Genomic DNA, 26,500 nt, shown 5'->3' on the forward strand with positions numbered 1-26,500 from the left:
AGGTACCCAAAGCTAATTTGAAGACTCAAGTGCTGTTTTGTGGTCGAAATGGTGCATTAACATGAATGGTTAGGGCATAACAATATTTTATCGACAATGGAACAATAAATGCTGCTTGTGATTATGCACATTCATCATGGTGGTACATTACTTACTGGAGCTGAAAATGGCCTTCATATCCCCTCACACTTGTAAAATGCCACATAAATATGATAAAAAATGATTACAAATAAGAGAGCGCATTGTACTACTGTGTCATCAGCAGTGTGTCAGATACAGCTAGCTTTAAAGATTGAAAAATAGACACTTAAAAAAATAGAGAATAGTTGTATGTCCAAAATCCCAGCTCTAACAAATCTTTTGCTTGTTAATGTCATAAATTAAAGCAATATGACTCTTACAGCTCCTGTTTACTGCCAACTTGAAATACAGAGTGCCAACTCTGCAGTCTGGCTGTTACACAGTCCCTGTTTAGAGCAATATTCATAATGTACTTAAGCTAAAATTAGGTTTTATTCATCCTTTCTGAAGACAAATAATGCATTATTGTATGCTGCAGTCAGTATCGCTATAACTAAGACAATATCAACAAAGCCTCTAATAATGGTTTAATGTAATTAAAGATGGCTGCTTTTTTTCTCCATGTTTACTCCTACTCCAAGCTTACTTTCTTCGGCCAAAAGCAAAAGCGGGTCTACCACTTGCTCTTCACTGCTAAAATATCCTGTATTTGACTCTACATTTATTCCTACAGCTTTGCTGAGCTGCTAGGTGTGTTAACCAGGTCGTGTCATTAGCAGTGAAATTAGGGTGTACCCTTCAGGAGTTGGCCCCTCCCACTCTGAGTGCTTTTCCTGCGAAAGTATTGCAAAAGAATTGCAATATTGTTCATGGTAGGTTTACAGTGCTCTTTTCAAAATGGCCTCTTGGTAAGTGTCACCCAGATAAGGGTTGAGCAGTTTCATTTAAGACATGAACATATGTAGGCTGACATTACACTACAGCTGTGTTAAGGACCAAAGCAGAGCACAAATCGCAATGCAGTCTTTAATGTAATTGGAGTTGTTCAGCTGAGGAATATATCTCAGCTTGGTGTTTCTTGAAAGGAATGTTACATGAGTTATGAGTTTGTCCCTAGGACTTTTAAAAACGAAACAGCATTGTCCTGGGATCTATGATTCTTGGTGAAATGGGTGACTGTCTAATTTAGAAACGTTGGGAAATGTTGGGACTCTGTGGCCTGCCTTCCTTCTAACTTCACACCCAGGATGGTGACACAGGACATGGTTCAAGCAGCACACACACACAGATACACACCCCTGCTTCTGTCATCCGGGCTTCTAGAAGCAAAAGCACTGGGCCGGACCCTCGTTAATTGTCCAGAACTTTGAACTTCTTGACCTGGTTATTTTCCAACTGAGGTCAGCAGAGCCCCTAGTTGATTTTGTCCTCATCAGTTCAGGACGAAGTTCATTGTAAGTTCAAGCAGCAATGCTTAGGTTTAAATGCTGCAAAAGCAGAAAGTATGGTTTCATGATTCTTTCTTACTGTTCATTAGGAGAATATTAAGTATGCCAATTCCCCTCCAAGAGAGCGCTTTACAATTTATTGCTACTATAGTTTAGGTCATCATTTACTGAGATGAGTAAAATCAGTTATTAAAATGAATATTACCATGCCACCCAATGTGGTTACATGATGTAACTGCCAGCTGAGTGACTGTGTGCTCACATGACTGGCATCTGTTAACACTTTTCCACTGGTGTGACTTCAGCGCCGGTGCCAAAATCTTGAATGGCACTTCAGATTTTCACTGCAAAACAACTGATCTCGGCTGACCAAACCGGTGCCATTCTGGCTCCGCAATCTTTCTGGTTTGGAACTAATGAACATGTCAAGCAAGGGGTCAAAGGGCGGAGCACTGAACATACCTGCTTTCCCTCCATTTACAACGGAAAGCACTTCAGAAAAACAGCAGCAATGGATCATCTGAATCAATCAGCTGAAAAAAAGCGGGAATGTTGATTTTGCGTAGTTAGATATGCGCTTAAAGAGGGAAGCAAAATTAGCGAAGGAACACTGTTCCATGTGGTCTCTACAGTGTCCTCTGACTTGTGGATTAGGGAACGCCCATGTCCAGACATGGAACCGTTAGACTTTGAAACAAACGGTTTCAGAAAGTTCGGAACTTTCATTCCTAACTTTCATTTCTATTATGCATTCATAATAGAAAAATTTCCAGTATTAATTTTCTAACAATGGCAACATGTTAGTCCTTTAGGATAAACGAGGATGCTAAACAACCTGTGAAAATGTTGTAGTAAGTCTTTCACTTCCTGAAATGTAAGAATTTCGAGCTCTTCCACGTTTTCCGGCTCCACATTGTATGCATTCTAAATCCACAAGTAAGAAATGCAATGAGTAGCTGTGTTTCCCAAGTAAATAGACATTAGACAAGCTGTAGACTGTAAAATCTAATGCTCTATTTTCTGTGGAGCCATACTGTTCTGTTTTTTATGAGATTCCAGCATTCTGCGTTTCTCCAGGGAGGATAATGAATTGGAACTGATTCCTGTTCTTAGTGTTTCAGCATCATAATGGACAGACTAATGCATGTGCAACAACTGTCCCTCACGTGTAATTACAGTTCTTTTGAGAGATCAGAGACTGTGAAGGATGCCTTTAAAAAGTATGAGCATAATGTTGTTTGATTAGCTTTGATTTCTGCTGCTGTTCGGAGAGAGAGAACATCGATGTAAACGAGCAATAAAAGCAATACGGTGGGACGTGGCCACAGCGTGATGCGGATACTGTGGTGAGGAGAGGTGGTTTATTTACCATCTCAAGTGTTCGGGGAAGGATGGAGGTTGAGGTGGAGAAGGAGAAGAAGGGGCTGGATCCAAGAAGCCACAGGAGGAGGACATGGCAACATCATCCGCACAGGGCACCAGGTGGCATGGGCGTCAGGGGGGAGGGTCCATTATGAGAAGCAGGGTGTGGCTTCTATCGCCTCGTTCCTCGTGCTGCGCTGTGAGCTGCCGCTCTCCAGGGTCCTGAAGTGGGTCGACACGTCTGACCAGTTGGCACGTGGACGTTTTTAATGCCGCTGACTGCTACCCTGGTCCTACACTGGACAGCACACAGCTGGAGGGCATGTTTCAAACTGATCATTAAATATGTTATGGCCTTTTGGCAAACCAGACCCTACTGTTTCTTTTGACTTCTTTCAGTGATTAGCAGTTTTTCATATATTAGCACTGGAATGCATTAGTGCTGGAATACATTTTTTCTATTCTGAAGTTGGAGGTTATAAAATCGCGGTCAGACGGTGGTGATAATGAAATAACTATTATTTTTTAAAAGACCATAAACTATAGCTATAAGAAGTATGTTCTTAAGAAATTCAACATTTCTACATCCTTAAAGACTTTAAATAGCCACTTTATGCTGCATTATTTTATCAATAATAACAATTAATTTTATTTGTATAGTGCATTTCAGAACTCAGACTTTAATTATTACTAGTAATAGCATCAGCAGTAGGGTGCAGTCACTTTTAGATCACATTAACATTTACATTTCAAACCCAAAAAATATACAAATATCACCTTTATGGGCTTTTGAAAGTCAAGTGTAGCTGTGATTTTTCTAAAACCCATCTCACTTATTGCTTTGCTTGTGTTGTCTCTTCCTTTATATTAATGACACTATACTCCTTATCTGTTAAGCACTTGGGAAAATTCCATTTGAGAGCTTTTTGCTATAAATCAGGAGTGAGTCTCCCCATTCATTTTAGCCGCTGAATCAGCTATAGTAGCACAATGAAGAATAGTTGTGTCTCGCAACATGGCGAAACATGAATAAAGCCCCTAGACAACAATGGCTTCTTCAACCTATGAAGTAATCTCGAATTCACTACTGCACATGTGGTTCAACGCATATTGTCCAAAGGTTTTCTACTTCGCCTTTCACGTTCTGTGAGCCAAGTCCCATTTTGGCTTTTTTCTTTGTTTTCAAAATTAGGCATTCAAGCTTTGTACGAATTTCTCCAAACAATGAGATCTTTTTCAAAAATGAAAAAAGTAGCAGTATTATAACTCATGTTCAGAAAATGTGCATTATCTGTAATGGCTGTTTCAGCAGAACATATTTTTTTTTGGATTACAGCCATTCAGTCCTGTTTCCTTCCTTACAGGAGTGTCCGAGTGGAGTGGTCAATGAAGACACGTTTAAGGAGATATACTCTCAGTTCTTCCCACAGGGAGGTCAGTATGTCTGTGGATATTTCCTACCATTTACCCTTCAGTATATGCTTATTGTTTTCTTTGCTCGAGTTACTTTACTGTGCCTCTGAATTGAAAGAGTGCATTACAGTGTACCAGAGGAACGAGTGTGTTTGAAGAGGTGTTTCCTCCCAAAGGCATCTTCATAAACAGGGCAGATACACATGACTAATGTTAAGTTACTGGTAGTGTTTCAACACAAATAGAGTGACTGTCCTCGAATCTGCCCCTGTCTTTGTTTGCGCTGATGTGTGACTACTGCTGAAAAAAATACTGTGTTATGTAATTATGGGAAGTGTAGTTCTCCAGTGATTATGAAATGATGAAACCATTCAGGATGTGGCATGGCTAATATGCTGAATAACTGGCAGATCCCTCTCTGGTCTTCTGTCATCTCTCTCTCTCTCTCTCTCTCTCTCTCTCTCTCTCTCTCTCTCTCTCTCTCTCTCTCTCTCTCTCTCTCTCTCTCTCTCCCTCTCTCTCTCTCTCTCTCTCTCTCCCTCTCTCTCGGGACTTGCCTTCAGACTTTGAAGAAATTCGTTGACTACACACAAATATATGCATAGACATATATACACATATAGTATGCATATATACACATACAGTGAGGAAAATAAGTATTTGAACACTCTACAACTTTGTAAGTTCTTCCATTTAGAAATCATGGAGGGGTCTGAAATTTTAATCTTGTGCATGTCCACTGTGAGAGACATAATCTAAAACCAAAAATCGGGAAATCACAATGTATGATTTTAAAAATAATTTATTTGTGTGTTTCAGACTCCTCTATGATTTCTAAGTCGGAGAACTTGCAGGGTGTTCAAATACTTATTTTCTTCACTGTATATACATATGCACTATGCACATCCTGGTACTTAAAAGTAAAATGACATTAAAATTATTTGCAAACCTTTAAAAAATGTGGATTTAAATGTTTTCAGTCCCTCTTTCTCCTCTGAAGTCCTCCATAGTCTGAGAGAGATGGGGTTGAGAGACGGTGTGATATGAGCTGAGGTCATTACACTGCTTTGGCCAAGCTAAGCTGGTTTTGGTTTGTGTTTCAGATGCATCCACGTATGCACATTTTTTGTTCAATGCGTTCGACACGGACCACAACGGCGCAGTGAGTTTTGAAGTAGGTAATATTGCAGTTAGTATTAGTATTCCAGGCTGATTTGCACTGATTTATGACAGCTGATGTATGTCATAGAGTTCAACCTCACAATTATGCCCATTTGTGAGCATTGGCTCAGTTGACATCCCTGTAGTCTTGTATATTTATTGGGTGCATTTAAATTTTGTTTTTTTTAAAGGAAACACAAGTAAACATGTTATAGCAATACATAAAACCTTAATGGGATGGGGTGAAGGGCCTCAGTTGTCCCCTGAGGCTTAATTTATTAAACCTAATAATTTTTTTATTAAATGTGCAGCCAGAAACTGCTCTGTAATGCTTTATAAATGTCCTTGGAGCTGGTGGTTGTTTTTCATCCAAGCTACTCTCACAGGCCCATGTAGGAAGAGCAGTCTAAACGAGTCTTTGTAGTTTTGATGTCGAGCATAGTGGTACAAGTTCAAATTCCTTTTTCTATGGCATGTAAGACGAGGGCTAAAAGGCCTTTGTTATCTGTGTCCTTGATTTGGTTGCAGGATTTTGTAATGGGCCTGTCCATTCTACTGCGAGGCACAGTACAGGAGAAGCTCAACTGGGCATTTAACCTGTATGATATTAACAAGGACGGATACATAACAAAAGAGGTATTGTCAACTTAAAAATAATAAGATAAATATATGTGGGAAACCCGATTCACTTTAACACTGCCATTGTGATTCTTGTAGGAAATGTTGGACATCATGAAAGCTATCTATGACATGATGGGCAAGTGCACATATCCTATTCTCAAAGAAGAAACTCCGCGTCAACACGTTGAGATATTTTTCCAGGTGAGAATCCAAGTTCATGCATTTGGTTTAAAGTACATAACTAAACGGCACATTTAGCTTTCATGCTTGTGAAATGACGGATGATTAAAATAATCTTTACTGGGATGTAAATAAGATGGATACTTGTGCCAGTGTCACAGCTTGTTTGTGTAGAGGGGCTTCTGGGAAGGGATCTCGCTAGGTCCACCCACAAAGGTCAAACCATCATGGAAAGTTCTTTATTTGAGTGATGGTGTGAAATTGTTCACTGGAGCATTTTTTTTTCTGTCTGTCAGAAAATGGACAAAAATAAGGATGGAGTGGTCACCATAGATGAATTTATAGACTCCTGCCAAAATGTAAGAACTTTTTTTTAAACATGAGCATGAAGGTCAAGGTTATTCTGTCTAGACACGTTTCTTTAGAAAAAGAAAGGAATGTTTCATAAATGAAATTCAGCTGTGTAATTTCTCAAGTATGATTTGATCTTATCTATGTAGACCCTATTAGACATTTAAAAATGACCTTTACGCTGGCCTAATAAAATGTTCTAATGTTTTCACAAGCACGTTTTCTTTTGTCTCATCGAGTGAGATGATGAGGTTTCTCACCTGCGCTTCTCTTTTGCAGGATGAGAACATCATGCGATCGATGCAGCTTTTTGAAAATGTCATTTAATACCCGAATGGACAAAAATCGTCTCTGGTGGCTGGCCAGCTCTTACGAGGACCTTTCTCCTTCACATGCTCTGATGTCCTCATTAAGACAAATGCATTTGAATGGAAATCAACCAACCAGTTGATCTATTGAACCTCTCTCTCGGACTCGAACCACTCTCATTCTACTTTCTCTTACTTCGGCATCGCTTTAGGGTCCATTTTTACGCTTAAAAATGAAGGTGCCCGAGAATGATCATTTAAAAAGAATTCTGTGCATGTGAGATTTTGCAGATCACTTGAACGTCAACCTTAGCAATCCTGGCTCTGTAAGGGGATACGTTAGAAAGGATCGCTTCCACTCTCCCAGTCGTGTTCCCCTGACAAAGATAACGTGTGACACATTCGCTCTTGGTCAGCCAGGACTGAGGCATCAGTCTCCTCTCTCCAACATTAGTCCTGCGTAACGATCCCGAGCCGCAGTAGTGGGGACTGAGGAGGTGTCAGAGTCAAGTTTGTGACGGGTACTTTGCTCTGAGACACATTAACCATTTACTGTGGATAGCATGATTTTATACGCACAGTGCATGTGGGACGAAGGTGTGCGATATGGTAATGGACCTATTCATGCTTTAACTACAAATGATTTTATGATAAAATGATTTATAAATGCCATTTCAAAGCTTTATAATTATCCTTTTTAATTAATATTCATTCTGGTTAGTTGTTTTTGTGGTTTAATTTTTCCATGGGAACTTTCACTTACGTCCAGTGCATCTCATGCCAGTATGATTTGAAGTTATTCCAGAACCATCCCATAATGTTCTTGCGCAAAATGTTGCAGTCCCAAACAATAATACAAAACAACAGATTAAAATGTATTAAAAGGATGAGAGAAAGAAAGCATTAATGTTAAGTGTATTTAGTTTTCCAACTGTTCCCGTCACAATATTCTGTACTGCATATAGAATCCAAGATGCGTTCAATATCAAATTGGATTTGAAAGCTAGGAGCTAGAAGCACACAGATTGTTATATTGTAGACAATAATGCTGCTCATGTGTGTTCATATGTAAATTTATATAAAATGTCATTATGTTTAGATGTATCTTCTGAAACACTATATCGCTGTTCTCAAATTAACAGTATGGCTTTCTTTACTCCGATTTTAACGTGATACCAAGAATAGAGTGCTATTTGGTACTAGCTATATAATATTTGGATTCCAGATCATATGTCTTGTGATAAAAATGTCATCAGTGTTGGTGTGTCTGCTGTCATCCAAAGTCAGAGGAGTGGCACTCTAGTGTGTATTCCTGCACATTGTTGTTTAGACACCTGTTTCTAAGCAGGTGTGGCTTTGAAAACAATGAACAATGAACATTACAGTCTCTTTGATTATGTTCTGTTGCAGGACTGTGCTTTCATGTCTTCCTTTTATATCTAACCGAGGTCGATTCATCCCTGTTCCACCATCCGCCTTCGTATTTCTCTCTTTCGTTCTCTCAGTTTTCCAGCATTAGCGCTGATTAGCTTGCACTGTCAAAATCATAGAGGCGGGTTTTGATTGGGTGAGCAGCAAGCATGCTGGGCAGCAGATGTAAGTGTTCCATCGCCCATCCAGGAGCAGCCTGGCACAAACCTGGCACCAGGTCTAAAGTCATCGTTCGCCACTCAGAATTCTGCATTCTCCACTTCTACGGTTGCTAGCAGCGTGTTGTCTCTCGTGTGTGCGCTGGGTTCTTTTGAGCACATAATCTGACATTAGTATGTGTGTCAAAACCACTTAAATGGTTCTTTTGACAGTATCAGTCTTTACTGACTGATATTTCTCATTTTAGATGTAGAAAGATCACATTTCCTTTTTTATCTGCATTCAGAAAGTACATATTTTAATGATTTGCTGTTGAATAATAAAAACATTTTTTGTACTTAAGTTAGTTAACTGTTTTCAGAAAGTAACCATACAGTTACCCAAGTCTCCAGTATTGACGTAACTGTATCTTGAAAGGTCCACAGTATGTGACTGACATAGCATTACATTAACGTGGCACCACCTAGTGGATACACATATATGACGGTTCACTCTTGACGGTTCACTCTCAGCGTGATCTTGCATGGAACTTGTGACGAACCAAGAAGCTCACCGCGTTTAATTAAAACTAACCAAACAGAAAACGTATATGACAAACTTACTCGGGCTTGGAATTTGTTGGCATTCTTTTTGGTGTACATTTCAACCATTCCTGAGACATTCTTCCAACAGCCTTTGGAAACCTGAGCCAGCATATATGCTGTGGGTATGTGGTAGTGGGCTAGTAATGTAGGCTCGTCGCCATGCTGAACACTGACCACTGGGGACAGGCCCTTGGAATCTCCTTATGGTACTAGAGCACACAATCATCTTGTGACCTATTCAATAAACGGCCCAGAATGTACGTGTATGACTGTTTTTGTCTGCATACTAATTTGCATATGTTTTGTAAATCGTACATATCTCATAAGGTTTAAACGTGAAACGTGTTAAGCATGCTCAAAGATAAGAAGAGAAAGCGGTTTCACCCGGCTAATTCAGGGTATGCTTTTAATCATGTTTTTAAGGCTTTAAGCTGAAATTTAAATGCCACATTATGTTCTCCATAAATGTATCTGCCCTTCATAAAATAAAAAAGGAAAGAAAAAGAACTTACACTACCTCCCAGCTTCAGTTCCTACAGTCAGGTACATGGCGCACGAGCGCCACTGCGCATGCGCTACCACGGTTACGCACTCGGATTACCTGAGGTACGGCTGCATATAAACCAGATTGCTTCAAATATAGCTCAAGTCATAAAATATTGAGGAAACTCAAAGTACCATTAAAAAAAGAAAGAATTAAGGCAGATTTAATGTGATAGTCACCATGTATTCTCACGGTTCTTGTTTTTGGCTGCTATTTAGGGTTTTTTTTTCCCCTACTTTTCCCCCTTTTTCATATAATTAAACGTTGATGGTTTACAAAGTTATTGTATAATTGGCTCTAAAATGAAGACGAACTAGAACATGTTCCAGCATAGGCTGAAGTGGTATGCATGCAAATGGTTTCTCTCTATAGAGAAGAAATAGAACTTTCTCATTCTTTTTCTCATGCCAATTTTGGTAATCCATTTTGGTAGTCATTTTCTAATTTGATCCAGTGATGATCTATTAATTTAATAGAGATAGCATTATCTTTCATAGTAAGTTAAAGAAAGAACTTTTTTGCTTTCATGAGGTTTTTGTTTATATAACCATTGATATTAAAACTTGTTCATTTTCATTACCCCCTTATATAGTATAGTTTTATATAAAAACAGGATATATATATATAAGGGAGAAAGAAAATAAATAATTAGATCATTATTCAGAGTCCTTTTTCCTATGTTATACATCAGAAGACAATAACATGGAACAGAACACACAAACACATCAAGAATGGAACAGATATCTTCAAACTGGTAATCTGATTGAAATGGACAAACCAAGCATGGGCGTCCTGTAGGGGGAGCACCATCACGGGAAGGCAGCTCTGGAGAATCAAGTTCAAGATGTGCGCTGTCTTAAGACATTCTCTATAAGAGTGTGTGTGTGTGTTAGGTGAGGAGCTGTCTGATCTCCCGGTGGACGTAACACAGGAAGTCCATGTAAGATGCTCCTCCATACAGACCTTTGTCCTCCACTAGGTGTTGGCGGAACTGCATTTCTGATCGGTCCTTCTGCCTCACGATCACCAGCTACACACACACACACACACACACACACACGTTCATCAGTAAAATTCATTTTTAAATATTTTAAGACTGCTTTAAAACACCAGCCTTTTTTTTTTTTAGACTATTGTTTTTGATCTAAAGAAGCTCTTTGGTCTTGTGACCCCCCGTTACCCCCTCAGCTGTAACAGCTGTATGAAGGGACACCAGGATCTGTACCTTCATGGTGCTGGAGTGCTGCTGGGTGATTGCACAGATGATGGAGTGAAGCTTCTTGGAGTGACCGTTATCCAACTCCGGTAACGAACTCTGCAATTGCATTACGACCAGTCAGTGATCAACTGGAATGTGATACTGGTGTGGACTCTTGTGTGTTTATCAATATCTACCGGTGGTGAGGGGATGAAACATTTTTCTTCTATTGAATTTCATTCCCACTGCACTTCAGTGGCTGCCGGTTCTAACAAAAGCAATTTTGTGTTGCTTGGAACAATTTCAGCACAATTTTGAACGCTCAAATGTGATTCCGGTGACAAACGATGGCTCAGATTAACGGACGGCAACATAATTCAGCAACTTCGCGTGGCGAGTATGTGCTGCGCACGAGTGTGTGGTGTGTGTATGTGTGTGCGTGCGATGGCGCTGTCTCTAACCACATCGGCGCCGAGGTGAGCCAAGGAGGGCACGTCGAACAGGTTCTGGATCAGGTCCGGGGAGCAGGCCTGGCCCAGCCACAGGAAGACGCGCTGGCCGTTCTCCAGCAGGAAGGCCCCGGTGTCGGTCAGGCGCTCCTCGGAGCAGCGCACCGCGCCCGGCACCCCCTCGCCCGCTACCTCCATGGAGTGCTGAGGGAGGGGTGGGAGGGAACTACCGTGACCCGGAGCCAAGCAACACACACCGGGTCCAACATCCTAACACACTGGGAGCGTGTGTATGTGTGCGTGTGCCCTCACCACAGGAATGAGCCGAGGGTACAGCAGAACCTGGCTCTCCTCCACCCCCATGGCCATGACGGAGAGGCGGTGGAAGGCCCTGTCGTCGGTGGAGAGCTCGGCGCTGCCCACCAGTGTTGGGGTCTTCAGCAGGCTGTTCATGTACACGGGGAACACCTTCATGGAGTCGGGCAGGATCAGCTGCGCACGACAGCGGCAGAGGGAAGGAAACTCGTCACATCACTGCTGTAAATACACTCAACTAAACTGCTGGTCCTGTGACATGAGGACGGATCTAAAGGCCCGACCCGGCTCCGAGCTCTTGTTGCTCCTACCTGACTCATGGCGGAGGGACTGGCACAGTTCTTCCTGTAGCAGGCCAGCATGTGGGCTGTCTGCTTCACCAGAATCTCCCTGACCACCTTCACGGGCTGGGCCAGCATGGCGTGGTATGCTGGGGGGGGGGTCCAAAGACAGGCAGGGTTAAACGACAACTTTCAGAGCCGATCCAGAACCAGGATGGGAGGCGGTGGGTTAGAGGGGATGAGTCACCTGACTTGGCGAAGAAGTTGATCAGCGCGTCGGTCTCGCAGCTCTTGTAGAGGTCGGACAGCTGAGACGTGCAGGCCAGGCCGAGGTTGTGGACGCGCAGACGTCTGTGCCCGGCGACGGAGGTGTACAGGAGGGCGCACTGGGAGCACAGCACAGGAGAACCTCACAACCCAGTAAAGGATCTGCAGGTTTTAGCGGATACGCGGTACGTAGCGTGAGCGCACTGACCTGTATAAGGGCCCCGGCGTCCTCGCTGAGCGTGTCGTCGTGTTTGAACTCCACGGTGACGGCCTTGTCGCAGTCCACGGCGGCCATCTCCACGTCTGTGGTGTTGTTCATATAGATGGCGCCGTAGAAGTCGGTGGCCCTGAAACCTTAAGGATGCAGCTCGTGGTTACATCGTTTCTCCCGATCTCCCTCTGCTTTTCATGAGCATTAAATTCGCTTGTTTACTGCTGGGTGGTGCCTGTCGTACCTGTGCTGGTGCGTACACGCATTATGGCATCAAATCCAATGGACGTCTTCACATCTCGCCTCAGATCACTGAGGAAATGTTGACCGTCTACCTGGACCTGAAGGGGGTGGTGTAGTTTTGGAATGGATCACAAGGGGGCAGTATTTCACAACACTAGAATTACAACAAGTGCAATGGTGAAATTCAAAGTTTCCCTCTGGAGCACATGGGATGTGGCTTCAATCTATGCTAACTTGGTCAGGGCGAATATTTAACTAGCCTATTTGAATGGTGTGTGTGTGTGTGAGTGAGACCATGTCCGTGTAAACACACACCTGGAAGTTGTTGTACTTGTATACGGAGCCGCCAGTGTGCGTGGGAACGTCAGCCATCGTGGCCAAGTCCACATACTGGTTAGGGAATATGAAGAGGTCCACACAACAGCCCTGGTTCACACACTCTTTTGTCAGTTGCTCATAGATGCCGCGCTGTGACTGGAACAGGGTCTGAGAACACGCACGCACGTTAGCCACACACCAAACACGCTTCCTTCTGCCAAACCACGTTAACTGCCGCACGTGAAAACCAAACAAACGGTGGAGTTCGTTAACGGGCCACCTTCTCTTTCTCCGTGTTCACCAGCTTGCGGTCGTCCCGGTTCTTGAGCTTGCCCGGGGCCTCCGCCGTGGGGAGAGAGGAGTGGAAGATGAAGAGCTTCCCGCTGCGCTCAGCTGCCTGCGGACAGAGGGAGAGGAAGAGTGTGAGAGAGTGAGAGAGAGAGAGAGATGGTCTTCCTGCGCAGGACCGGCGCTTTACGCCAGCACAAAGGCTGTTGGGGGTTAGTGGCAAATGCCACGTTGCTCAAAGTCCCCACACTCTGGATCGAGGAAATCCGAGTAAAGCTTTGTTTCATAACCATTTCTAATATGTACTTTGGTTGGCTAAAACAAAGGTGAAGTACTCCGAATCATTTTTGGGGCCATAATGTGAAATGTCAGATGTTTGGTTCCACCTTTAGAGCTTCCACCCCAGCCTGGATGACAGGAGCAAACACAGTCTCACTCTCGTTGGTGTCAGCAAACATGTCTGGGATTTGATCCAACAAGCTATAAAAGACAAAGATAAAAAGATAAATAATACGGTTCCCAAAAATAATATGCTATGTCTATTCCAAGTGATATTCATTGCTGTTATTTTAACAGCTTTGACACAGGAAGCTCTTGTTTGATATTATTTAGTACTGGCCAGTTTAGTATTGGCTTTGAGGGAGATTACATTCCTGTCTCTTATCTACTAAGGCATGCAAAGAAAGTATTGCTTTTAACAAAAAAAGTTGTGTTTTAGAGCCCTACAACATATTAACAGTATTATACTTCAATACTGCCCAGAAACATTTAAGATTCAACAATCACCATTATAATCATACATTTCTCCTCCGTGTTAGGATACTGCACTAAACAGACTTCCTTCATAATGATTTTTGCAAGCTTCACAACACATGTCTACTTAATGTATCTAACATCTTAAAGTAACGAAGGCTTTTAAAACCCTACTTGTTAATGACGCCTCTCGACTCCTGAAAGTTGACCAGGAATCCGTCGAGCAGCGGCACAAACATCTCGGCCACATCTGAGACCACCATCATCTGAGGCTGGGCCAGCGCACTGTTCACATTGTAGAAGTGCAGGATCTTGTTGTAGGTGACGAAGCCCACCTTGATGACTGAACCCTCGGCCCCCTCCTCTCTGAAAAACCAAACGTCCCAGAGAACCATCAATATGCGCGAGACAAATTTTAGATCAGGGATTGTCCAGACATCATCCTGGAGCTCAAGATGAGTTAGACGGGAAAAGAAAGGCACAGGTGTTACTTCTGAAGCACACTGTATTGTGTAATTGTAAATATGGCATACATGATTATTATTAGAACAAAGTATGATGTCTGAAGCCTGTTGCAGTGCCATTTTTAATTACATAGACCTAAGCTTATAGTGTGGGTGTCCTTGGATGACTTGACCTGCACAAGACCAATTTTTCAGCACCAACCCACTACTGTTATCATGCCTTTGAGTGTCACCCAATATCAATACAAATATTTTTCAATAAAAAACACTGTGGATCAGATGTTTGGAGTTTTTGCAACACTAAAGCACTTAGTTTTTTTTCTATTGCCTTCCAATCAGGGTCCCTCTTATTGAGACATATCGCCAGTCATCATCACCTTCTTTGTCCTCAGCTATAATATACTCACCCACACACATTCTCTCTCTTCCTCTCTGCTCTACGGTTGAACTATATAGTTTGTCTAATGTCAATGAATGCATTTGTAACTCCATGTCAATTTAATATTGACCTTATAATTGTTTTTTGTGAATTTCAGCAGTAAATCGCTGAGCTACCCGCTACACACCAAACGCATCCCGGGCACTTAAGTGAACAGACAGAAGCTACCCGTTCTCTCGCTCCCTCTTTCTCTCTCCCCCCTCAACCTCTGCTTAAAAAAATTACAAGATGGCTATACAGTACTTCCTAGCCAAAAAAACCCAGACTGAGTTAGTTCATTCTCCAGCTTATACAAAATGTCCAGCCCACCTTAATACTCCATCAGCTGATGGCAAACAGCGGTTGTTCCGTTTGGTCATCCAGTTTAAATATACTAAAGCCACGGAGTAATCTCATTTGTGAATTTGAGAAGCAGTATGCTTTACGTCTTTGGCTATTCCTTGCCCATACCGAATCAGTTGCTCAGGGTTTTGTTGCTCTTTCTCTATTCCACGAAATGAACTTCCTTTCCTTTAATAAACAAATCAGCGTTGTTTGCAGATACATTGGACAGTGCTAAAATGTTATTTTGTTTTATTTAAATTCCCTCACTAGAAGTCAAGATGACCCGTTCTCCACACTGGGTTAATACAATGGAAATAAGCACAGATGAGAGAATGCACAAATATTTGCATTTGAATATTATGCGTTTTTTAATCGGTAAAGTGAAGAAAACACTACGGAAGAAAAAATAAATAAAGGACAGCACTTAAACTAGCGCAACTGTAATCAGGTCACCTGCTCAAACTAGGCAGCCTGTAAAGCATCTCCAAGCTAGCTGCTCTAAAGCACTGCTGTGGTATTCTCGATTTCGGATGGTATTGGATCAGCTTCCTTAAAAGTTTCACCGATATCCGATCTGGTATTTTCTCCTAATATTGACCCAAATCGGATACATCAAATCTCTAGGCAATTCCATAAAATATGTCAACATCTTGTGGCAATAGCAAACATTTAGACACCAAATTACTTTAGTGAACTCAAATCTACTGGTGTTTTGATCACATCTAACCAGAATATATATATTTTTCCACATACAGTAAGGCAGCTAGATTTCTGGGATATATTTTCATGGCTCTAAAGTATCTTGGGTTCTATAAGGCCTTAGAAACAGTGGACAGGGCAATGTACACTGAACTATTTGTCAATATGATGTCAGATTTGAAGTCAGGTTCAAAGTTACACAAGAGAAATGTTTTCTTCAGAGAGATGTTATCGTTCAGATAGCTTTGTGTATTTGTAGTGTCGAAAGCCACTTCCTTAACATAAATCAGTGCTCGAAAGCCCACGTGAGCCAATGTGAAAATGTAAAAAAAGAGTGACAAAAGGAATGAGGTCATTTTGGATAAGTAGTTTTTGGATTGAAAGGTCGTTCTTGGATTTGACTCTCTCCAATTTAGATGGACCATTAGAACAACATGCCCAAAGCATCAGAAAGCCAGAGCACATACAAGCTAGTTTTATATGATCTAGTAAAATTTGCTGTGTAGCAAAGTTAAAAATAACACTAGGAGAGTGAAACACAAGGTGATGTCTCTTGTATGTTTTCAATTACAAACCGTTCTTATCTCTCCTGCCTTATCACTGAAGCAGAGAGCAAAAGTCAAAAGTACACACACTCACTCACCACCATCTAGAAAGCAAAAAATGTCACGTTACAGTTCCATACCTGCTCCAAAATTGATCTCAAAATGTCTTCTTGCAGTATAAATTTGATTTATTAGATTTAGACTACCTGAAGTTCAAGATGTTAAGTGTACACTCGCTCCAATTCTGTGAGGCTAATCCCTGTGCATGATATAGGAGTCATCCACACATTTTGTATTTTTCTTAAGGAAAAATTTGAGCTCTTCATGTAAGAAAGTAAAAGGTTTCCAAATGCAACAGACATCTGTGTCCGTGATGTGTAGTTCTCTCTGGCCTTTGTCATTTACAAGATTGTAAAACATGCAACTGGCTGGACTCACATGGGTCCACGGGCCATTCCTGTCATTATCCACACAAAGAACAGATTCAGAACCAATACAACTCCAAAACTGGGAAGATCAGCCTAATATCAGCTCAGCACATGTTTTCAGGCACGAGTCCAGATGAGAAATGGCACCGTCGACATAAGGAGGTACTACCACCAGCTTCACCTCCCAGCTGTCTGCCCTTGCTAAAGTCCTGTTTCTTTCTTTGGGTCTCGGGGCATGGTAAACCAAACCACATAAAGATGTTGGGTGTTCAATATGGTTTTCATTAAGTACAAGCACTCTAGTGAGCAAAGCCAGCAACGGAGGGGAGAAATCAGATTTAATACCGCAGGCTTATTTGGAGTGCACTACCGGAGTGCTTTTGGGGTGAGGTCAGCTTTCCAAACAAATATGGACTTATCTGCAGGAGCTGCCGGAGGAGGCAAACGTCGTTTCGCAGCAGAGACGTGCTCGCTCCCGGATCAGGAGGCCACCATGCTGCGGGCCAAAGGGAAAGACATGGATGGCTTGATGCCCCCGGGCTCGCCGTGGCACTGCAGCAGACACCACGACACACCTCCGCCTTCCTCCGCCTTCCTCCGACGGGCCGCGAAAAAAACAAAAAGAAAAAGGAAAAAAAACCTCGGAGGCAGGAATAGTCAAACGATGAGGTACTAAACGCTCAGCTGCGTGGGGGTTTGTGTTTGTTTTGCTTTATTTCTCGATGCCCTTTCACTTTTTTTTTTCGCCCTTTTCTTCTTTTCTTTCTTTTTCTTTTTTTAAACTTTAGTTCTTGTGACCATATTTGGCATGGAACCCAGGTGCTGTGTCCTATTGGATCGGGTCGAGTTTCGAGCAGACGACCGCCGTGATGCACCCCCGTACCACCTGGGACGAGTTGGCAGGACACGGAGGGTTTTCAGCAGCAGGAGTGCACCAAGGAGCGTGGAGACGACACCAACGCTCGACACACAGCCAACCACAGGATACGCGTCGCTGCATGAACAACGCTGGGCCGCTGTTAGAAAAGCAGACCCTGCATGGTTAAGGTTGAGAAGCCTAGGTCCATGATGAAGTGCAGGAGGAGGTAAAGATCATGATGGTGTGAGGTAACCCATCGTGAACAGCTCGATACTAAAGCAAAAAAGGTCAGCAAAGTGAACTGAAGCTGCACTCAAGGAATGAGTAATACTTGTTACCTATAGTAACAAATATCCTTGACATACAAAACGTTGTGCATTGTAGTGAAACCCACTGCTACATACGCCAGCCTGTCTGGACGGCTCGACCAAAAAAACAGCTGTAACCAACAACAGTAAAAAAGAAAGAGTCCTCTCACTTACTTTGGAAGATGATCCAACAGGGTCTTCAGTTCATCACATATCAGTTTGACAAGGCCACTCTTTATGTTGTTGTAGGAGACATCGATCATGAAGATGTAGGCTGGGGGATTGGGATGCTTATTGTTCTGAGGAAGGTGAAAGAAGGCTATCATAAAACTGCTGGCGAGATATATATATATATAAAAAAGACCACATATAAACACAGTAGCTACACCTTCACACCGGCCCAGTGCACATGTGTAATGCATTCTGTAAAATACATTATAACTGGCTTTGGCACCATCGGGGACATTACAGTTCTAAGATCCGGTTTGCAGGTCTACTGCTGATCACAAAGAACACAGAACCTTTTAGGCTCCTGTACACAACTACACTACTTAATAAATGTTCTTAACCGTTATTCAATGTTTTGCAAACATGTTTGCCCCATCTGTGTTAAGGCACCTAAATACGGAGATTGTTAAGGCCAAATGTGGGTGAGCGTGGGCAGAGCTAAAGCCGTCGGACCATGTGCATTCCAGCCTCGCCGTTCTTATCACAGGAACAGTGGGAGGAGACCTGAACGCACACTGTTTTGTTTCCTGGGTAACGGGGTGCAGCAGGCACCACCTCCAAGGTTTTGTGTTTAATGCAGGACTGGAGCAGAACTCTAAACATTCAAACTCTAAACATTAAACAGCAGAGAGGAAGAGAGAGACAGACAGCTAGGGCCAACAGAAGTGGGGTGAGCCTGAATTGAGGGCTTAAGAGAAGAGAGCATACCCAAGTTCTTGACTAGTCTTTTTTTAGATTTGTTGCAGAGTTTGTTTTAACGGCACAACTGCTAAAGGAATCAATCTACAATTGTTGACAGCAACAACAACAAAAAAAAAAAACCTAAACAGATTACTTCAGCAAATATCCTTCATGGAGCTTCAAACTCTAACAAGACAAATATATAAGTGTATTAACATCTAAACTGACAAAAATGTACTTTACTAACAAATCAAACATGCAATTACCTGAACTCAGTATATAGTGAAGACTGCTACAGTATTTGGGCCTAAGATTTAATTACCCAGCCTTGAATAAAAATGGCTGTGACAGCCAAGAAATGAGGTCCTTTCAGCTCCCTTCTGGAACATTCCAACCACTTGCAGCAGAATCAAAGGAACCAACCGTTTCCTCAGATGTTTTCTTGTCTGAATCCCTTTTGTTGAGATTTGCTCATCAATATCAGATGTAATCCACAAAAACACCCAACATTTTTGACGTCCAACGTATTTGTCACATTCTACGTTCATAAACAGTTTTCACTGTCCATGCTAAAATGTGCCCTAGATCAGCCAGAACGCATTTCTGCAAAGCTTCATCATTATAATAGTGTGGGAGACATGAGTGACATCACATATTATCTATTATTAGATATAAACAGAACCTCAGAGACACTGAGGTTCTCTTGAAATCTAATAACAAGTCATATTTAATCAATCCCCCATGTGTGAGGCCTCATTTGGAGGAGAGCGTTACCTTGCAGTAATCCAGAGTAGCGGTAAACTCATAAGAACCCAGGGACAGCTCAGGCCTTTCATACAGGTCCAGTCTACGGCCCATGTGGTCCAGATGCTGGAAGTACTGGACAGGAACTGGGAGGAGGGTGAGAACACAGTTGTTGTTGTTGTTGTTGTTGTTGTTTTTCCCTTTGCTTGCTCATTTGTTTTACTTTCTTTGCCTAATCTACCCGAAACACACATTTATCCTCATTCTACAACCTTGAACTGGAAATATTTAAATCCTGTGCAGTGTATCGTCAGTCAAAGGTCACGGTGTGGCACCCACCCTCATTAACGCAGTTGCAGAACCCACACTGGTACCGGCGGCCGCCGTCGATGAACATCATGAAAGGGCACATGTAGGCCTTACAGCGGTTGCAGCGTATGGGCCCTGCCTCCCCATGATTTACCATATACAGGGGCGCCTGGCCAAGACAAACAGAACAGAGACAATGACATACGTTTATCGCTTTGAACTGCGACGCTCGCTCTCTCTGTGCTTATGTTCACTGTATATGATGTAGCATATGAGGTACCGCTGCCTGTAATGCAGTCTATGAGGCATTTATCCACACGCACATGTTTCTTATATTTGGTTACTAAGTTGCAATCATAAGCGTAAGGAGCAGATGCAGAACTAATTGGAATAGGCTGTTCTCTGCTTTAAAAAATTGGGGGAGGGCATCTTTCAGATGAGGTTGGAAGACATGCAGCTGATTAACATCACTTGTTTTAAAGGATCGTCACGCGGGGCACATTTCCGAGATGAAACCGAGCTGGGCCAGGCAAGGCCAAAGGGAACGTGAACAGAACTGCAAGCCCTGACGATGTGTGCTCTGAATGTCTCCCAAGCCCTGTGTTTACAAAAGGCGGGTCAAAAGGGTTCACCTGGCATCCCTACGCGTGCATAATATACAGTGGGGTTGTAATGTGGCTACAAGTTAAGTTGCCATATTGTCAATTGTGATTTTTTCCCCAAATGAAATTTGTCCTCTGCATTTAGCCATCAGTGCAGTGAGTTTGCCCGGTGCCCGGGGAGCAGTTGGGGTTAAGTGCCTTGCTCAAGAGCACTTCAGTCCTGGCCTGGGGCCTGGGAATCAAACCTACGACCCCTCCAGTCATAAGACCAGCTCCCTAACCGCCAGACCATGACTGCCATAACTGTGGAATGAGTGCCTAATTATGTAATATGGCTACAGTCTAAAAACAAAATCCCTGTGCATCTTCTTTTGACCTGTGGCTAGTGCCAAAAGAGTGGGATGCAAGCCCGATTTATCTGGGCTCTTTATTGACAGAGCTGGAAACCTTTCATCTGACGTGTTCCCCAGACACTGAGCGTTAGACTAATTAGGCTCTTCAGTCAGAACACAATAACATTTCCTAAAAAGGCCCCAAGGCACAGAGCTGTCACGTTCAGAATGGTGAGAGTGACTGAAATAAGACTCCAAGACCACACAACACCTGCAAACTTCAACCAAACAGAGCTGATGGAACAAAGTCATCATACTATCAAATGTGATGGTAATAGAAATGGTGGTACTAGTAGTAGCAATGGTAGTAGCACTAGTAGTAATAGTAATGGAGGTAATAGTAGTAATGGTGGTGGTAGTAGCACTAGTAGTAATAGTAATGGAGGTAATAGTAGTAATGGTGGTGGTAGTAGTGGTAACAGTAATTAGTAATGGTGGTTATAGTATTAGTGGTAATATTAGTAATAGTAATGATGGTAGTAGTACTTATGATCTGATTATGTAACCATTAGTAATGGTCAGTGTTGCGAATAACGCAGTTAAAAATAACAGCGTTAGGTAACGACGTCATTTTGTCAGTAACGAGATAAAATAATTAAATACTTTTCCTGTCGTTACAACGCCGTTGACGTTACTGGTCATTAAAAGTGGTGTGTTACTATATATTGATATACTAACAGTAATGCGAGCGGACCGCTGCCCAGGCTAGTGAGGAGTAACGGATCTCGATAGGTCACAGTTCTCGGCATAACACCTGTTTAACTTAACAAGTCAGTAAGCGATTGGCTAAGGCAGCGTTATGGTAGCCAATCAGAGCCAGTGTTGTTACACGCGTGCCAAAGCACTCCAGTGACACACAACACAAATGGAGAAGAGGCAGAAATGGCGAGTCAGGAGCAAGCCAAAGAAAAATTTGCATTTTCAAGGTGGCAATATAAACATTATTTAAGAAAATACTTGAAGTTCCTGAATGTCTACCAGACTGAGTATTTGATTTATTTAATTAAGAATAGAGGTTTAATTGTTAAGTTTACTTCTGTTGTGAACAAACCAGTTGTCTCAGGTTGAGAGAATGTAATTTAATTTGATAGATGTAAATGCACTTTATATAGTGCAACTGTTTACTTTTGCTTTTTTTCCCTCAAAGATTTGGGATATTAAAGGATTTTATCCTGCACTGATCTATTGATGTGCAATAAATATCAAAAGTTAAACACCTTTATGATCTACTCATTTCAACTGACTGTGAAAACTGCTTTTTCAAAAAAATCCTTATTCATTGGCATATAACTTTTTTTTACTGTAATGCAAATAGTTACTTTCCCTGGTACCGAGTTACTTTTATTATAGAGTAATTCAGTTACTAACTCAGTTACTTTTTTGAACAAGTAGTTAGTAACTATAACTAATTACTTTTTTAAAGTAACGTTACCAACACTGGTAATGGTGGTTATAGTATTAGTAATGGTGGTAATATTAGTACTAGTGGTAATAGTAATGATAGTAGTAGTAGTTATGATCTGATGATGTACACTTTCTTTTTGACCAACTTCAACAAAAACCAGTTTGAGGTAAACATGAGAACCACTGACGAGCAACTACGTACTTCATTCTTGGGCACAGTGGCTAAAGGTTTGATGATGGTGGCCAGAGGCACCTGGCACTGCTTGGCAAGGTCTGAGGTACAAGGGAACGAGTAGGTGGTGCAGCGCATAAACCTGGGGCTAGCATTTCCTGCAACAACAGTAAAACAATTTATCCTAACAGTAGGTTATTTTGAACTTTGAGGTAGGTTAGCTTGAAACGGTTTAAAAGTTTTTAACCATTTATTTAATTATTATAATTAATGAAGCTCTTCAAATGGTTCTAGCTGGATCAGAGAGTCATAGCAAAGAGTCACAGAACTCACCTTGATCCTGGACTGTGAAACTGGTTGTGACCAGTGGGGGCACCTGACCCCGGAGGTTTGTGGTGTAGAGCTGACCACCTCTCTTTACCTGGTCATCCTCGATCACTTGAGTCTGTGTAGCAAAGAGCAACATCATTTTAGGGAGCAGAGCATACAGGATTTCCTATGTCCACAAAATTAGACATTATACAGATTCTGCATGGCTCCGTGGACTAAAAATGTTAAGTTACATGAAAACATTAATTGATAATATATATCTATTACAGTGTTCTTACTGTGCTGGGTATGGAGTCAGGGTCCAGTTTCTTTTGAGGAGGTCCAGCCATATGGGCAGCACCTCCAGGATAGGCCCCAGGGAAAGCCCCTGCCTGTGGCCCTGCCATCTGAGGCCCTGGCCCCTGGCCACCATATGATCCTGCAAGAACAGCAGCACTTGGGTGACAAAGAATCCACCTCACCTCGTTCGTATATTATCAGACATGGCTGTTATCTGATCATAATTATGCAATATCCAAGTATATAACAGTGCTTATGATGGGGACTGAATGTTGATGACACATTAATCACACGGCGTCCCAGGTACAACATACAGTACATGATCCCAACATGGCATGCTACATTTGCACTGACACTGAAAGATCGTATTTGTGAAAGTATCAAGTCCCCTTTTACCTGGCTGCTGAGGAAACCCCTGAGGTCCCGGCTGTGGCTGGAATCCACCTCCGCCCATGAGGGGAGAGCCAGGCTGAGAGTTAGGCATTCCCATTGGTGGAGCACCCACGGGCGGGCTAGCAGCCATTGGTGGACATGCACTTACGGGAGGAAGCTGAGAGCCCGGTGGAGACAAGGGTGGGTGTCCCATTGGCGCTGGTGGAGACATTTGGAAAGACTGTGGTGCTGCCGAGTTGGTGGGTGACTGAGGAGTCTGAATGGGGTTTTGGGCTAGATAAAGAAAAATCGGTACATGTTAAGAGAACAAGTCAGCATGCGTGTTCCATTACAAAGTGCAGGTAATAGCTAAAATGAATAAGAGAGTCAGTACGCCTACCATATCCACCAATGTTCATTGCACTCATCTGATTAGTGAGCTGCTGAGCTGGAGGCGTGGCCTGTGGCATGCTGTGGTATGGTCGGTGAGGGGGCTGTCCATAGGGAGACATGTCGGGGGCGGAGACTGCAGAAAGGGGTGGATACCTAAAGGTAGGAAAAAGCTTAACTGACACTGACATCAAATCTCCAGAGCACTCATCTCAGAAAACACCACAGACAAAACTCTGCAAACTGAGGGCAGTGTCAAGTTACTTCTGAGGGTGTGCGCCATTCTGCTGGATGGCCGGCCCATACTGGCCAGACACAGGAGGTGGAGGCATCCCAGGAGGAGATGGTGTTGTGGGCTTGAGCACACCTAGAACACATTCATGGGAAGGGCCATAAGACAATGACCAGGTCACCAATGGAATGCTGTCTATTAAAATCCAAAATGACAACTTTTCTAGCACTTAGCGATTAGGCTACGCTGAGACAAAGTGAAAAGCTAACAGATTACAGGCTTAAAAATGCTGACCAACTCATTCAGCATGGGGAAATATTAAAGAGAAATTTTTTATACATCATGGGAGTGCTTTTTAAGTATATAGTTAACATTCTAGGAAGTGAAATATGTGAATATGTAAATATAATTATGTAATATTTACATAAATATGTAAATATCTGCAGAGGAAGGGAAATAAAATAGGTGCTCTAGGTGCTCGAGTCATCATCATACATCAACTTTAATGAATACATTTTGAAATAACTACCGTAAGCACATTTCAAAATAACCACTGTAAGCACAGCTAACTTGTATGAAGCTCCTTTGCACGGCGACACCTCAAATGTGTAAGCACAAGACAAGACTTGTCTGACTGAAGTCAGCACGCGACCAGGGGAGCTTCAGTGTACCTGCAGGCTGTGATCCAAAGGGCTGTGCTGGGGCTCCGTAGTGCCCATAGTGAGACTGTGGAGGTGGTGGCCCAAACCCAGTGGGGTATCCCCCCATTCCGGGCTGGGCCTGGGAGTAAGGCGGCGTAGCCACGAAACCCTGCTGGCTCATCTTCCGTTAGGATCTGTTCATTCCAGACTCTGAGAAGAACAGCAACCTGTAGTGAGCAACCTGTATTTTGAATGCATGTTCAGGTTTGAACATATAATGCCCAGGTATTACACCGCCACTTAGGGATACGCTCTACCCTCACAGCTGATGCTCTCCCCGTGTTGCAACGTCGATGACTCTACAGCTTGACTAAGAAACACGTTATTCCATCTCTACTCTTAAATTACAACCTGCTGAATTGCTCCAGCTCTGCTCACACTAGATCTCGTGACAACTCTTGGTGATGTGCACGAGAGGCTTTCACCAGTGGACTATTCAGAGATAATGGCTGGAATATTACCAACATCGCTTGTCAGTCTCTTTGCCAACATTAAGTGATTTTCAGTTTGGTGGTGAGGTGTAATTGTGGATCATCTTCTCTGTTGTTTTTAGTACAGACTTAATATCTCGTGTTAACCGCAGGCATGTGAATTGGTTTTAAATTCAGGTCCACCAGTGCAGCTACAGATGCAACCCTCATTACTCATAAACCAAGTAACACATTTCCATTAACATAAGCATCTGCCAAAGCATTTTACATTCATCGTAAATTTAAAAAATCTGTTAATTCCTATTTGAACAGAGTCCTCAAGCTTGTAGTGAGTGTGTAGATGTTTCACACATTATCAAGTGGCCATTAGCTGAGCGAAGGCCCACACACACACTATGTAAAGTTTATCCTTGCCAAAACCATTCGCTATGCATAATGAACGTGTTTTCTGGTATGAAACAGCAGATGTAATCAGGCTGTCGGTCAACTTCAACGCCTAAACAGAGCATCGTTTTGGCAGGACTGCCACGTCAAAGACGTGTTTAAGCCCGGTTCACGTTTAAACAACAATGCCATGTATATGCGGTTATTATTAAAAGCGTTTTGTACACGCACGAACACGAATATACGGAGAAAATCAGACTTTTCAGTGTTGTTAACTGTTTGTCGGTAGTGGCGAGTCGAAGTACGCTATCTTTCACAGACGGAAATAAGCAAACGCCTTAAACTTTCCTAATTACGTACTACTGAAATGCATAAGGTGAATACGACGGCTAATCTTACACTGCCTAAAATGAATGAGCCGTGTGTCCAGTATTAATAGGCAGGAAAACTTACCTGGAAGGTGAAAACAACGCCGAGCGGCCTTTCTAGAGTCAATCTGAAATAGCGTAACGGGAATGCCACGTCAAACTCACGGCACCGGTGTCCGCGTACGCGCTAGTGTTGGTTCGCTGCTTCCTCTGCGCATGCGCGCAGTGATGGGAACCACTACACGTCAGCACGGATGCAGACGTGCGTAGCAGAACCATCCTACTGTGTTGGAGCAGAGGATAAAACCCTGAATGAGAACTCGGATATTACATTTAATACATTAATTACATTACGTCTCACTCTTAAGAAAGTGTCTAAGAATGTCGAGGTGTTACGCTTACACTCAAAGCTAAAACAAATATATAAAGTCTAATCTAGCATATAAAACAATACATTAAAAAAACAATTTACTGATCTGATCGTCATAATTTCGTGTTACTAGCAGATG

The 26,500-nt window shown here is 42.5% G+C and overlaps 2 protein-coding genes across 9 annotated transcripts in view; one reads left to right on the top strand and one right to left on the bottom strand.

The window, feature by feature from the left end:
* Positions 1-7,535, top strand: part of kcnip4a (potassium voltage-gated channel interacting protein 4a) — a 134,207-nt gene extending 126,672 nt beyond the window's left edge. For all 8 annotated transcript variants that reach the window (XM_076972782.1, XM_076972787.1, XM_076972783.1 and 5 more), the window contains 6 exons: positions 4,196-4,265; positions 5,348-5,418; positions 5,934-6,041; positions 6,123-6,227; positions 6,503-6,565; positions 6,837-7,535. In XM_076972782.1, coding sequence (XP_076828897.1) covers positions 4,196-4,265; positions 5,348-5,418; positions 5,934-6,041; positions 6,123-6,227; positions 6,503-6,565; positions 6,837-6,884 — 465 coding nt within the window. In that variant the 3' untranslated portion in view covers positions 6,885-7,535. The remainder of the gene's footprint in view (positions 1-4,195; positions 4,266-5,347; positions 5,419-5,933; positions 6,042-6,122; positions 6,228-6,502; positions 6,566-6,836) is intronic.
* A 1,878-nt stretch (positions 7,536-9,413) lies between these two features.
* sec24d (SEC24 homolog D, COPII coat complex component) lies at positions 9,414-26,249 on the bottom strand. The gene is made up of 23 exons (XM_076972780.1): positions 26,077-26,249; positions 24,779-24,958; positions 24,140-24,242; positions 23,886-24,031; positions 23,510-23,779; positions 23,113-23,252; positions 22,838-22,949; positions 22,535-22,662; positions 19,965-20,103; positions 19,656-19,771; positions 18,147-18,271; positions 14,081-14,272; positions 13,540-13,633; positions 13,146-13,262; positions 12,863-13,033; positions 12,549-12,645; positions 12,302-12,447; positions 12,074-12,212; positions 11,857-11,975; positions 11,543-11,722; positions 11,243-11,434; positions 10,809-10,898; positions 9,414-10,613 (listed from the first exon to the last, which is right to left on the bottom strand). Exons 2-23 carry the CDS (start codon positions 24,927-24,929, stop codon positions 10,473-10,475), a joined length of 3,108 nt encoding a protein of 1,035 aa, XP_076828895.1. The 5' UTR covers positions 24,930-24,958; positions 26,077-26,249; the 3' UTR covers positions 9,414-10,472.
* Between the last annotated feature and the right edge of the window lie 251 nt (positions 26,250-26,500).

The sequence above is a fragment of the Brachyhypopomus gauderio genome, chromosome 14 (genome assembly GCF_052324685.1).
Source record: "Brachyhypopomus gauderio isolate BG-103 chromosome 14, BGAUD_0.2, whole genome shotgun sequence".
NCBI classification, from domain to species: Eukaryota; Metazoa; Chordata; class Actinopteri; order Gymnotiformes; family Hypopomidae; genus Brachyhypopomus; species Brachyhypopomus gauderio.